Source organism: Drosophila serrata, unplaced genomic scaffold, assembly GCF_035046125.1.
Source record: "Drosophila serrata isolate PLE 108 unplaced genomic scaffold, ASM3504612v1 contig_184, whole genome shotgun sequence".
NCBI lineage: Eukaryota > Metazoa > Arthropoda > Insecta > Diptera > Drosophilidae > Drosophila > Drosophila serrata.
The window spans coordinates 3959728-3975057 of record NW_028257082.1 but is presented as its reverse complement, the minus strand read 5'-3'; the positions used below and the strand labels follow the sequence as shown (position 1 = coordinate 3975057).

The window sequence follows — 15330 nt, the reverse complement described above, 5'->3', positions numbered from 1 at the left end:
AAGACGGAAATATGCAAATCAAATTTCAATTTCAGATGGTAGCAAAATTTGTTTGTGTTCCAGTCAAAAATTAAACATCCAACGAGGCCATCCCATTAACATTTATGCAAATGGCTTAACAATTTTCTGACTCATTAGAAATCCAAACCAAGGTCCAGCTGGCCTTGTTCCATCTCATTCCAAAAACAACAATTACACACGCATTATGGACATTGATTTATGTCGTATATATTTATTTTTATACACATTTAGAAATAACATCTTTTTGTTGTATTTGTTTAGCAATAGCAAATAGTCATAGCTACTAGTATATAAGTTTTAGGGTGTAAAGTTAAGAATTATAAACCGACCTCGGGCATCAATTGCTTATTAGTTTAGTCCTAGAAACATGTCATCGTCGTCGTTATCGTCCTTGTCCAGTGTACAAAATATAAACGAAACAATATCAAACAATTAATGATTATTCCCTAACAGCATTGACTCCATCGGAGGACAATAATGGTTATTGCTAACTTTTTTTTTACAAACATTCAACGATATTTATTCATGAATATTCACAGTGCTTCCTTTTGTGGCCTTTGCATGATACAATTTCAAATGAAAAATCCTCAAAAAAATTATATAACAATTGACAAATGGCATTTTCATAAAGTTAATGGTAAAAGACGCTTAGCTATGGTGGAGCTGGGAGAGGCGGAGGCTCAGGCATCGGCATGGTTATCGGCCGGAAGAGCTTCCGGCTGTTTGTCCGTCCGGTTGGCGTGCTAGGTGGAGTTGGGTCCGGGTAAAAAGGCAGCTCGAAAGTTAATTAAAAAATTTCCAACGCATTTTTCTCAATACAAGAAAAAAAAAAGGAAAACAAAAACCGAAAGGCAAACAAAATATGGTAGGCAAAAAAAAGTGAAGTTAAGTTTAAAAAGCGACTAGCTTGCGGTGTGCATGTTTGTGTATCCGTATCCGTACATGTGTTGCGGCTTCTCACGTATTTGGCTAATTAAAAAGGCGAGCAACATTATTATTATTAATATATATCCTGACTTTGCCTGCTAGTGCAAGCAGGTCAACTACGCTCTTTCACGTCTCCTCGTTTCTCGATTCAGTCCGAGCTCACAGCACGTTCTCATCACACATCGCCCCTCATCGCCCATCCATACATCCATCCATCCATCCATTCGTCCATGCATTCCCCCAATCCCATCCATCCATCCATCCACAAACACACACACATTCTGACCTGGGCGGTGCGTCGAGCTGTGGCTGATCTCCGGACATAAGTACACCAGACAAATTATCTAAAAATTTACTAGCTCCTTTATGTATAACATCTTGCTTTGTGGCTTTTTGCTTGCTTTTTTCGGGATTCCATGGGTGCTGGGTTTGGGTTTTGGATTGGTATTTTTCTCTTTTTTTTCGGGTCGGGAGCCTTGCCACTAATGCCTGGCTTATTCTGTTGCCGTTTTTGCTGCTGCTGCTGTTGCTGTTGCTGCTGCTGTTGCTGTTGCTGCTGCTGCTGCTGCTGTTGTCACTTGGCTTGATGTATGTTGTGAAGTTTTCATTAGCTGCTGCTCCTGTTGCTGCTGCCCCTGCTCCTGGGCCTTGTGGTTTGTGCCAACATTGAGTTGGCAATTTACTGCCGACGTTGGGCTGTCGCCTTCTATAAAATCAACTGTTTGCCTGTCATCCATCATTGGCCCGGCTGTAGCAGTAGCTATTGCTCCTACCTCTGCTGCTCCGGGCTCCGAGGATTGTTTTGACATGGCAGCTGCTGATGTTGTTGCCGCTGTCGCGTTCTCGTCCTCGTCCTGTTTGTTTTTCAACTGCCGCTGCTGCTGCTGCTGGTCATTCATAATAATGCTGTGCGCTGGCTGTGGCAGTGGGCAGCTTTGCTTTTCACCTGATGATGCTTTCAGCAACTCTGGCAAATTATTTTCTAATTGCCTCGCCTTTGGCTGGCCATGATGGACATGGACATCGGCGTGGGTGTGGATCAGGGTCTGATGGGGGGCCACTGCCCCTGCTGGTGCACCCGTAGTTTTATCCGACATATTTATAATATCCGCCGCAACGGAATTTAGATTTTCCAGCGTCTTGGACACGCCAGCCTCGCTTTTCCCATCCGGCGGCTGGAGCTCCTTCTTTGGCTCCACCTTGAGCTCTAGCTCCATCTCCGTCTCCATCTCCAGCTCCCGACCGGGCTTGTCCTGAGCTGCTTCCGCTCCCCTTACTGCTTCGCCTGCTGCTGCATCATTTATGCCCGGTACTGCTCCTCCTGTTGTCGGCTGCTTGCGTCCCTGATTTGTTTCGACATCTGAAATATGCAGGGAATTTCGAAGGCAGAGTGAAAATAAAACAGGAAATGACAAGCGAAACATTTACAGTGAATATTTTCCTGCGAATTGAGAAATAATTTCATGCATATTACGATTATTGTATACAGACAGACCGACAGACAGACACAGACAGCCGTAAAGAACAGCTTTGGGTCCCCGGCTATTGAATGTTCTTCGCTCCGAAATTGAGGGCTTCCTCGGTGCCCCCAACCCACATCCTGTCCTCCATCCTCTAGAGCTCTCGTTGGCATTTATTGCCACTGAATCTGTTATTTGTATTGCTTGTTTGGTTGTTACCAACTCACACACACGGCGGAGGCCAAGGGGATTGGCCCGTTTGTCGAGTGGAATTCAAATTTGAATTTATCTTCCAAACGATTTCACACACAACGCCAAAAAAAAAAACCGGAGGAGAACTTCATGGCAACGAAATCTGTTTCGCCATCGGGATAAAAATTCAAGTGGCAAGACCAAGTCGAAGTTTGGATATTCTAAAATTGAACTACTTTATAGGGACAGATTTTACTTATATGGTTGTCAGTCATCTTTCAGGGATCTTATCTTCTTATGGAAGGGATATAAACTGCATTGAAATAGGGAATAAAAGAAGCTTAAGCGCAGAGAATGCTGCAACTTACTATGGCGGCAACTGAGGGACTTTAAATTGGAAAGTTAAGTAAATAATGGCATAATCTTTTAATATAAATAAAGATCCTTTTCCGTTATTCTTTTACTACAAAGCCTTATACCCACCAAGAAGGGTATGCAAATGGTTGCCGCAAAAGTTAAGAGCTTAAGCCCTCAATGTGAAAGGCAATGAAGTGTGCCGGCCCCACTCAATTAAGGCCAGGAATGTCGCCAAAGCTCACCTGCTGCTCCTGCTGCTGCAATTCCAGCTACTGGCGATGATCCTGCTGCTGCTCCGGCTGCTGCTGTTGTGGCATCGCCGGTGGCAACGGTCGGTTCATCAGACGTACCCTCTGCCCGCTGGCCTGCTCCTGGTGGTACTCCTCGGGTTCCTGCTGCCGCAATGGCTGCAGTTATTTGATTGCGCAAGCCCTGGATATCTTGCATGTCGGCCACGTTGATGCGCTGCAGGTGAACTTGCATCAGACGCCCGTTGCCGCCGTGTCCCAGGAAGACGCGACGCACGGTGGCGAATTGCTCGCGGCCCTGCAGCCACTGTCCCACCACGGGTAGTCGTCTAAGGTTGGCCAAGGCCACGCCGACGGCGTAAGTGGGTCCAGGTGCCCGCTGTGGCTCCGGCTGCTGCTGCTGCTGTTGCTGTTGCTGTTGCAATCGCTGCTGCCGACGCTGTGCAGCCAGTTGGACGAAGAGTCGGGTCACGATGTGGCGGGCACGTTGCATGGCCGCCTGCTGGCCAACGACGGGTGCTCCTGCTTCCGCTCCTGGGTCCCCCTGGGCTGCTGCTCCACCCGGTCCTGGCGCCACTCCACCCCGTGCTGCTGCTGCGGCCGCTGCTGCTGCTGCTGCCCCCTGGTTGCGTGTGATGATGAAGACCTGGTGCTGGGCCATGATGGCTGGCAGCTCGTAGCGATGAAAGAAGAACACTATCGAGTGCTGCGAAAAGGGGAAAAAGGCAGGACCCAAGCTCAGACAGATATATAGGGTTGAAGCATGAGAGGATGAGACGTTATGCCATGGGTCTGCCGGGCACGTGAGCCAAGTCCCGGTCTGCACGTGAGCCCCAGCACAGCACCCTGGCTGGAAACAATGCCACAATGGCAATGGCAATGGCGGATCGGAGCAGTCACCAGAATGGCAATTTGTCATGCACTTGACAGGCGTAAACATGGCCGGAGTTCGTTTCCATCATTGTCGCAGCGCCGTTGCATAACGCATTCATTATTCGCCATGGTTACGCCATGGAGCCATGGTCATAAGGCCATCCAGCTATCCAGCTTGGCTGCATCCCCCACATCCCTCACTTACCTGGGTGAAGAGGTACGAGGAGAGCAGGGCCAGCGTCCTGTACTGTCCACTGAAGCGGTAGTGATACGCATAGAACGCGAAGTGGTACAGGTAGAAGAACCTGCGGAGGAGAAAAAAAACAGAAAGAGGGATAGGTTAGAAGGAGCTCCAAACAATTGTCCAATGCCGAATGCAGGCAGGAGAGATATATGCCTCCCTGCCAGAGATTCACGAGGCATATTTTGAATGCCAATAGCAGTGGGGTTCACTCTTTGACTTTGGCAGGATATCACTTCTATATTGAATTTAATCAAAACTAAATAAAAAGTGAGGTTTAACAGTCCAATTTGTATCTAAATATACTCTGGATTCTATAACCATCTAGAACCAATAAGCAGAGCTCACAAGGAAGATATGCATGCCACTTAAGATCTCTCATAAAAAACCGGGTTTACTCCCAGAGAAACCGCTCTTTTAAGGACCCTTTTTCAAGTCGCTTTCGAGTTAAAACCGAATGGTTCTACGTGTTGAGCTATACAAGTTCTGTCAATAACTAAGTGATACATTTGCACCCACTCCAGTTCTCTCAAAAGTGTCAAAAGCACTTAAGGCAAAGGGAGAAACAATCTAAGAAAAAACCAAAACACATCCACCATAGGCAATCTTTTTCCTTCTCTAATTTCTTTAAAGCTGCCAAAAATTGGTGTCTGAGTCTATGAAAGAGAAAACCCTCATCAAACATCAGCGATCGCGTGTGTGTGTGGGGGGGTTCGATGTTTTCCAAGGACTAAAGGGGGGCTATCATGATTACCATCCGGTATTTAGCTGATAGAAATAAAAAGCGAAAACATATTGGTTTCTGTTTTTCTATTTTTTTTTTATATTCCTTCCCCAGAACCTCCTTCCCTTCCTCATGGTTTGTTTTTCTTTTTTTTTTTTTTGGGGCTGGGCATAAGCTTCGGAGAAATGGGTCAGACGGATGGCGGCTGGATGGAAGCACACGGGGCCATGACATAAGAGTAACAAGTAACCGTAGCCGAGGCGGACAAATATCAAAACTGCCAAGACAACAGCGGGCGGCTAGAAACGGAAACAACAATAGCCGAAGGAGCGGAAGGAAGGACGCAGGCAAGAAAAAAAAAAACAAGAAAAACACTCAAGAGGATTTAATAATATAAATAATTGCTGGCGCTGTTAGTTGAATTGTTGCTCGCCAAAGACAACAAATAAAAGCACACAATGGATGGCCGTAACAACAACAGAAGCAACAATAATGACAGCCAAGGCGACTCCATTGATAAGCAATGGTCGGGCAGCCGGACGAAGGACCTATGGGACAGCCGGATGGACAGAGCCTGACAACCGGACCGAGGTGGGTCCTTTGGCGGAATTCAACTTTAATTTATTTTTAGAGCGCCAGCTTGTTTTCCTATTTTATTTTTTTTTGGGTTCCATTGATTGAGTTATGTTATTGAATTTAATTCGAGTTGATTGTGCACACACACACACACATACGCTACAGGACACTCCGGCGACAAATGAAGACACACGACACTTATTTAGCAAAGCCTTTCCAGGGCATTGCGCAAGCCAGGGAGCATTATGGACACATCCCCCGCCAAACGCTTGCCAGCAATTTCCTCAATTTCCACCACTCTCCCCCTCCCCCTTCTCCGGTCCTGGGGAAACGGATGTGGAAGTGGAAGTGCGAGCTGCAGACACGTAGACAACACTTATCGCCCGTTCGTTTCCGTTTCATTCGCTTTCCTAATGTAGCGTAGCGTTGACAAGCAGCTACACGCCAGTTTGTGCTGTTCCCGCATCCTTTACCCTTTCCTGTGACAGTGACTGTGAATCCTCCGCCCATCCTCTTGCCCACTCATCCGTTCTCATCCTTGCCACATACCACATTACACCACATCGCCTTGCAGCGCCTCGGGCCAGGCACAGTGCACTGACAGCGACGGAATCCCTGTCTGACAGGCAGCATTATCATAAGGATACTGCTTTTTGACGAACAGTTCGTCCTTACAGCGGAGAAGTCCCTCAGAAACTGCCCTTAAAGGACAACATCTTTGAAAGGACAGATCCCTTAAACATACAACTTTCTTAAGTATTTCTTCTAATCTATAAAATTAGTATAACCTTGCAGGGTTTTATAACTGTTATATATTATATATTATATATCATTGATCAGCATCAACAGCTGAATCGATCTAGCCATTTTGTCAAATTTTTATAAGGAGTTACATCGTTAAAAAAGTCAAAAATTGATCAAATTTTTCATTTTTTTAATGGATGCAGATTAATTAACCTAATCAAAACTAACATAGAAAAGCTATCCGAATTGAAATTAAAGAGTTTTTGGCTGAGTTATAAAATTTTCAAACTTTGATTTATCAACAAATTTGCCATATTAATTCTTGATAAATATTGCTTCAAAGATAATGAATATTCAGACTTATTTAAGCATAAACATAATAATATCTCACTTTTCTGGTTAAACCCTTTAATGCTCTGTACCCTAAAGATATTATTACAAAACTAGTTGTAATTAAAAACATTTTTGCTTTCTCTTCACAAAGATGTAATTGACATATCTAAATCAGTTTCGCAGCTATCATTGGACCAGTGTGCCAACGGATGACAGGACGGATGTGCGCCAGGCAAATACTGTTTGGCTTTCATATCCTTCGACCCGAGGGAGTCCTGGGGGGAGACAGAGCGGAAGTGGGCGGTGATGGCAGAATAGGATGGCAAATAGGACAACTGTTGCATGTGTCTGAGCACTGAGACTGAGCACTGAGTCGGAGTCGGAGGAGCGTAGTTAAGTAAGCACCTCGGCGCTCAACCTGCACTGTTGCTGTTGACGGCTCCTCCAGCGACGGTGTGTGATCCGATCTGCGTCATAAGTGTTTATTTGTTGCCAGCAAACAGGATAGCAGAGAGAGAGTGAGGAATGGGGGAACTTGGTAATAGTTAAAGTGCTCAATGAGCTTGTAAGCACATTTGCTGGTGTGGCTGCTTTTAATAGCATTTGCATATGGGATTGAGTGCTCTGGCTGGCAGCGTTATAAGTAGTATTATGAGTTCGATTATGAGGGATGCAAAAAAACCACCCAAATGCAACTCGAAACTTAATTGAAATATCAGGAAAAAAACTGAAGTATTTGCACAGCAAATACACAATGTGTTGCCTGACCCTGCTGCTGCTGTTGCTGCTGCTCTTGCCTCTAAATGCGTGAAAACGACCCATTTTCATGCATAAATTGGAACAGGACAGAGTTGGGCGCATACATATGCAAACAGCAGCAAGGAGACAAAGGCACGTTGCGCATACGCCATGTTGGCAAACAAACAACAAGCTGAAACTGAAACAAACGGAGCACAGCACACACACACACAAGTTGACAGGCCTCGCCGGAGGAGTATCAGGAGCAGGAGCAGGAGCAGCAGGAGAAGCGTATAACAATGAAGCGATTTTGCCTCGTTATGAACACTCATCAACTGCACCTTTGAACAACACCCACTTGGTTAGGGGTTACGCCCAGGACACGTCCATGGAGGACTATGCCACCCATGCCAACCCACCCTCTCTACCTCTCACTCCTTTGGGTGGCCACTTCTGCTCGGCGCTCGTCGCTCGGCGCGGTTGGACAAAAGTTATGGCAGAAAAACAAACTTGACGCAATTATACTTTGCGTAACATGATCTCAATCAACACGAAAACAGCCAAAGGAGTGCAAAGCGTAAGGAAAATGCCACCCGCCTTGTTTCCCCCGATTTCCCGGGGTCCTGTACTTCACCATGGTTCCCCGTTGCCGATGCCGTTGACGTTGAGGCTAACCCGCCGACACCGTGGCCACCTTTGAGACCGAGCAGCGGCAACAATGGCAAGCGAATATATATATTATATGGTCTTTTGGTCCCAATATATATATTTGTTCGCGCTTATATATATATAGCACAGCACAGCTATGGCCCGTGTGTTTGTTAGCGTAACAAGCGTGTAAACAACAGGACGAAAGCGGAGACGAAGGCAGCTACTTGAGGCGCGCTACTGTAACCGACGACCTGACCCCTTTACACCCTCTTCCAGCCAGGACTTGTGCCTGGCATTTTGCTCTTTGATGCCACCAAAGCGAAGTCTTGGTAGTGCTGTCAATTCGTCCTGATTTTGGTTAGATTATGTACTTGGTTTAAGGAGTTTTAGGCGGAAATTATGCCAAATATGTCACTGTTTGGTAATCTAATCTGTGATTTATAAAGCGTGTTATTGAGAGTTTTTAAAGAAAATATTTCCCACACTAGTTTGTTCCAATTTAAAGAAGTTTTTCCACAGGATCCTTGTTTGGAAGAGCAAGCAAAGCGACGAGTAAAAACGACGAGCTTAACAGCAAAACAACGAGTAAAGGCAACCATCAACAACTATCACAAGGACGAGTAACTAATGATCGAGGCAAATAGTAAGGACTACAAGGATAAAAGCAGAATGAAGAACATATTTTAAATGATATTTAGATTAAATAAAAACATGGCTAATTATAATTCCAAATTTAGGAAAGTGATCTTTTAGTTAAAGGCAATTTTAGGCCACTTTCTTCTATAATAAAAACTACTATATATCACTGTTTAACTTTTAATCATTTGATATACAAATAATTATTAAAAACTTTCAATTATCTTAGATCCTTTACTTATTAGCCCGATCTGTTGTGCCTAATAAAATAAGCAATTGACAGCACTGGTCCTTTGGCCTCAGTGCGACAGCTTCCTTGCCAGCGACAAACAATCTGCGCAGGACTCAAGCCAGATTCGTAGCCAGCGGGCATTGGGGAGGCACAACTGGCTGGCAGGTGTTTCTTTTAGCTTTTTCCTGTGCGTTTGCAGCTCATTTAATACGTGTCGTCTGCCCCGTGCCTGGCAACCAGATTTAAGCACAAAAGAAGCATTACGCGCCGCAAGAAGCCACAGGGCAAAATAAGAAGCTGGCGCGAACAGAAAGGGCTGCCTGGGATGGGGGTGAAAGTTGGGTGGTGTCAGGGGCTTATTATACTCCACCATCCCATCCAGCCGTATGGAAGCCGGTAGTTAGGGATGGCTTGGCGCGCTCGTTAAACGGCGATTAAGAGGAGCCGAGTGGGGCAGAACAGGGCAGGAGCAGGAGCACTCCTTTGATGGCTTTAAAGTCCCTTAAAAGTCAATTAGAATGAATTGAAGGCAATTGACAGGAAGTTCAGATGGTTAGTTGTTGGCTGGCTAAAAGCAAAAGCTGCTAGAACTGGAGCTGGAGGCTTTGTTCCCCTTTTCGACGGGGCCACTTGACAGTTTTAAGCTTCCAACTGCCGTCTGCAATTCAACCATTTGCAATTCACGTTGATTGCAACTTTTAGCAAAGTTTAAGTACACAAATTAGTCTATGCAATGAAATTAATACCGTTTTGAGGGGGAGAGGGGAGCATCGCGATAGCAGGCGGGGATTTCTGGGACGCAGCTAAAAAGCAAAAAGCGCCGCCAGCTTGTTTGTCTTGTATGCCAACTTCAATGCCAGCCGGCTTGGGCCTTGGCTGACTCTCTGACTGCCTGCCTTCCGCAGACCAAGTTAACCGCAAAAACAGGCGAGCAAATACGGAAGCAGGAGCAGAAGGATCACGAGAAGGAGCACCACCACCATCACCACCAGGCAGGCAGGAAGGAAGTCAGGAAGGAAGCAGCAGAACAAGCAATCCCGGCCCTGTAACCCATAACCGCAGGACCAACAACAGCCGAGCCAAACCAGAAGCTAACAAGAGGAAAGGATTTTTATATATATTTGGAAAACCGAAGTTTTATATACCCAACCAGGGATTTGGAATTACTAAAAAGTAACACATTTTTAACCCGGTTCACAATTATGCTTAATGGACTTTGCAAATTCCTTAACAAAGAGGGAAATTGAGTTTACTCGTCTTTCTGAAATATAGGGATTCTTAAGGTAAACTTTAAAAACTTCACAAACTTGTAAGATGCGGGTTAATAGGATCTTCTTTTCTTAAGCTTAAATCGAGAGAGAATGGAATAAAAGTTCCGAACTTTTTAATGAAAAGATAATCAACCTTAAGAGCTTTGAAATATTCATATGGCTTACAAGTTGAACAACGAGGTAGAGACGCCTTCTTAAAAGGTTTTTTAATAATAGAGAATTAAACTGTTATAGGTTATAGTGTTTTTTGACATATAGAAAATATAGATCGTTTATAAAATAACAAACAAGAATTGAAACAAGCTTCGGAAAGCCGACGCTAATATACCCATATAGTTTTCAAATGAATTATAGAATCGAATTGAAAAACGATCATAACTAAGCTTAAAATATTCAAAGATATTTTGCACATGGACATTTTTTGGACTACTAAATGTTTTAAAATCTCACAACTAAGTCGAAAAAGCATTAATATTAATTCAAAATACTTTCCTATGTTAGTTTTTATTAGGTTATAATAGAATTATAAAAATGTGAAAAAATTGGGAAATTTCTTTTATTTTTTGCCTGTGATCGACTTGGCTGTTAAAGCTGATCAAGAATATATATGACTAAAACTATAATACCCAAGAAAGGTATATATATTTACACATTTTTGGTAATATTTTAATGAAATTGAAGAATTTTGTGACTTTCAGTGGCTTTGATAGACCTATCTTTACGAAACCATCACTCTTTTAATGTTTTCAAGTTTGACTGAGATCCTTGTTTAAAATACTAAGATCTATTGGAGTTTCTTAAAGATTGTGTTACATTTCCCTGCACAATCTATTAATGCCCAGTTCAAGGGTATAGAAAAACAGTACCGGAAACCCCTTTCACAGCCCGAGGCAGTCAATAACAGCAAAATTAAACCGTACGAAAGCATACACACACTCACAATATCTTTCTCTCTCCCCACAAAATACACCCTGCAGACACACACACACACAACTCAGATGCCTGCATTTATGGTTCCGGCAGAGTGTCCTGTCCATATGGCACTCACATGCCAGGGGATAGTGCAGACCCTTTGCTGAATTAATTTCACTTAAAGCGAGGACCAAGCAGCTGCCCCAGGAGAAGCTTCTCCTTCTTGGATACCACATTTTAGCTACCTAGACGAAGGCGAAACATTGAATATTGTTTGCCATTCAATTGCATCGAAAAGGATTCTCAACCGGCGCACACATTGCAATTGGATATTTTTTCATTCAAAACTTTTTCTTCCCTCACAAAAAGTTTGACAATCTCGGGGCAAGCAAATGATGAGTTATGCGAAACTCCAAGGGCCGGCAGACACAAAAGGAAACTTCTTTTGGCCAACAGCAGCACATCAACCCGGCAGCCAGGCCCAAAGATTAGTAGTCTCGGTGCGTATGGAAACTATCGATGGCATCCGGAATCCGGGCTACCTTTTCATCTCGGTTCCGAGATATTTGAGAGCTGCAGAAGGCATTCTATGGGTGCTCCCTATTCCTCTCATAAATTCATGTCCCACATGCATCGTGGAAAAGCTCCCTGCTAATTGAGGCCACGGATATCGTTTGGGCATTTCCCAGCTGCCGCTGTCGCTGCCATTTCCCATTTCCATAACAATCCCGCGACAAGCTCTGGGCAAACACAAGCCTCAAGCATTTAAAATCATTCGCGTCGATGAATCTTTAATGAATATAAATACGGACGACAAGTGGTCTTCAAGGAGACGGGCCTCGTTTTCAGGGAGCACTGATAGCCATTTAATTCGGCGCAAATTACGCAAAATCAACACCGCAGTGATTGAGGACAGGATGCATGCACATGAATTCATAATCAAGGAGCACGAACCGAAGGACGGACAGACGTTTGCTAAAAAGGGAATTTTCGAGTGTCTTTTTGAATTATTGATGGTCCCCCTCCTTCGGCGCATTGTGGAAATTGATGCCAGAGTTGCCAAAAAAAAAAAAAAAAATAATTTCTTTGCGGCGGCCGCTTCTCAATTACGCAAAGTGCGCGTAATAAACCGCAAAGTAGCTACGCTTTTGGCCTGGGAATGGGTTACGAAACGATGGGGTTGTCCTGTCCTGTTCAGTCCTGACGTGCATGGTCATTAATGTCGATCGAACGGGAATGAGCTGGGCTCTAAATTTCCTTCGCTTTTCCGCATATTTCCCTCTCCGTTTCTTTCTTTTTTGTGTTATGAAGAAGCGAGTTTATTTAAATGTTTGCTAATGGCGCGGCTCAGTTGGTTGGGAGCTACATGGATGTGGCTTGCCGCTTGGGTTACGCTTGTTGACTTAAGTGATGAAATTCTCTGTTTGCCGGTGTCTGTGTGTTGGTGTGTGTGAGTGGGTGTGGGTGTGGGTGTGTGTGTGGGGAACATTACCCACTAGCACCCGCCCCAAAGGCAAAGGGGATGGATGGCCACTGGTCGATTTGCTTCTGGCCCCGGGGGAGGCTTGCGCAAGCCAAGTTAATTTTCAAATAACAACCGGGACTCCAAGCGTCGTTGGTTTGGTGAGGACAAGGAGTGTAAAATACGCTGGAGAAGGAAAATATGCGAAACCGAACGAAATGAACTGTTAAGTGCTGATGACGGGAGGTGGGAATGGCAATGGGAGGGACAAGATGCTATTATCTATGGCCCGACGGCAGCAGCAACATACAGACATAGATGCTGGAAAGGATTGCAGACTTAATGTAATTGAATTTGTCATTTGTTCGGGCCACGGACGATTTCACAGAAGCACAAAAAAAGAAAAAAATCAAACATGACCTGAGAGCCTTCCTGAAAATGCGCTTTGGGATGCGAGTGTGGTACGCACCTGAGCCAATGACGCTTGGTGATGCTCGTGTGGCAACATATGGCATCGTATTGATCCGCTATCCACACAATCAGTATGATGTAGAAGGCCGTCGTGGTGTCGTTGAAGAATTCAGACATAATGGCCTCCATTCCTGCAGCAGAGAGGGAGAGACAGAGCCAAAAATAGAACACGGTTAATGGCCATGCAAGTTAATTAGTCGCAAAGGTTTTAGCTCACCTACGAGCGCCAGAATGACGGTAAGCAAAGGAGCTATAGGGAACCGGGCGGACACATTGTACTCCAGCATTTGCAGCAAGTCCACTGTAAAGACAAGGACAAGACATATTCAAGGATTTCAATTACGCATTGCTCTTCGGAGTAGCTACCTATGAAGACAAAGATCTGGTGATGCGAATAACGAAGCAGCATAGATACCGAAAAGGTCTGAAAGAGATGAGTTTATATAGTATATATTTTAAATTAATTAAAATAAGTAGTCACTCACAAACAGAAGCATCACACAAAAGGCAACGGGGTAACTGCTCCAAGCTGCCCACCACATCGACACGAATCGATAGTGCTCGCCGGTGATCACATTGCGCAAATAACCCTTGTTCTCCTCCTTCTCGGCTATTGCTCTCACCGAGGCCATCAGCAAGTCATCATAACTATGAAAAAACACAGGGGTTTAAGTTAAGGAATCAGATTAAGAAGAGATAGTGAATACCCTACCCGAGCAATCGCTTCAGCAGATAGCGCGTCAGCCCGTCACCGAAACACTTGTTCGTATTGGGATCCAGCTGGACAGTGAGCACTGGGATCTGCAGGCGCTTTCTCGTGGCAGCAGACAGGCGCAGATGGCCGTACTCCAGCGAGTACTCCACAATGTACTGCTCTTCTGTAAATGTAAATAAAAAGAAATGGTTTCATTGCTATTTGCAAGATGCTTTCCGTGATAATCTCACCATCATCTTCTTCGTTCTTGAGCTGTATGGCATTGGGATGGTCATAGGTGTCCAGTATATTGATGGCATCAAAGTAGTAGTACAGCGATTCGTTGCTGTAGGCAAATGTGGGGCGAACGGGTAGGCCCAGTCTGCCCAGGATCGATTCATAACGCTTCAGCTGCTTGTGATTCTCGTGGGTTTGTGGGCCTATGCCATAGTAGCTGAAACATAACAGTCTTTCATGAGTCTTAAGCCTTTATTACATGTTGGGAGTACCTACTAGGAGTCCTTTAAGGAGCGCACTATGTGCTGGTCCCGCTTGATGCCCTGCCAAATGGCCCGCTTCTCCGCCAGATGTGGTATAATCTCCACTCTGCCAAAGAAAGGGTACAAATATTTAGCAATAAGGAGCATAAGGATTTTGGTGTGCTTAAGCCTTGCCTGATGACCCCCTCTCGCGGCCAGTTCTGCACCTCCTGCAGACAAGTGCAAGGGTTCTTGATAAACGCATTGTGTACGTAAATGAGGGTGAAGAAGAACAGTAGCGCCTTGGCCAGAAGCAGGAACTCGATGGTCAGCTGCACCTTCCTGGAACACAGATAGTGATAACAGAGCGGCAAAGATAAGACTGGGAGCAATGACACTCACCGTGGAACCAGCTCCGCGTAGGCAGCCGCCGCCCGAAAGTAAATGGCGTGAAACAGGCGGTCCCGCATGTTCATCATGTTGTTCTGTAAGTCAAAACAGGGCCAAGATAAGGTTGCCGTGCCGCACTAGCTTATGTACACTCACCTGTCCGCCACCCCCTAATCCGCCACCACCGCCGACGCCGCCACCGCCCGCCAGCACCCGATTGCGTCCATTTCCATTTGCATTATTCCCGTTGATGTTATTGATTGCGTTGGCCACCGCAATTTCGGCCGCGTTCTCCGGCAGCACCGCGGCCATGGCTGGTGGCGAGTTGTATTTTGATAACTACTTCCGCGTCTGGTGGTCAGGCCGCTCTTCCGCAATCCGTCAAACTCCGTTTTCGTCTCTTTCGTATCTTGAATCTCGGAGAGTTGGCCAAAAAAAAAATCACTTGGCGATGTTGTTGTTGTTTATGTTGTTGTCGTCGGTCGCAGCTTTTTCAGTGTGACCGTCGGTGAAATATACCAATATACCAAAAACAACCAGCCAACTATCGATAGGTGGCGCGAAGCGATAGAATTGTTAAATTATTTATTTAAAGAAACTCCTGGTAATGACAATAATATTAATAATTATTTGACCTATTTAATTAATTATGGTTATACACAATTAAATAATCATTTCAAATTTAAAATAATAAAGTT

General features: G+C 44.9%; 1 protein-coding gene across 1 annotated transcript; it reads right to left on the bottom strand.

The window, feature by feature from the left end:
- Positions 1–212: 212 nt before the first annotated feature.
- Positions 213–15157, bottom strand: LOC110188934 (uncharacterized). The gene is made up of 13 exons (XM_020958872.2): positions 14789–15157; positions 14645–14727; positions 14438–14584; positions 14277–14369; positions 14015–14217; positions 13782–13947; positions 13555–13717; positions 13436–13493; positions 13287–13370; positions 13068–13200; positions 4284–4383; positions 3200–3911; positions 213–2308 (listed from the first exon to the last, which is right to left on the bottom strand). Exons 1-13 carry the CDS (start codon positions 14942–14944, stop codon positions 1443–1445), a joined length of 2964 nt encoding a protein of 987 aa, XP_020814531.2. The 5' UTR covers positions 14945–15157; the 3' UTR covers positions 213–1442.
- Positions 15158–15330: the final 173 nt, after the last annotated feature.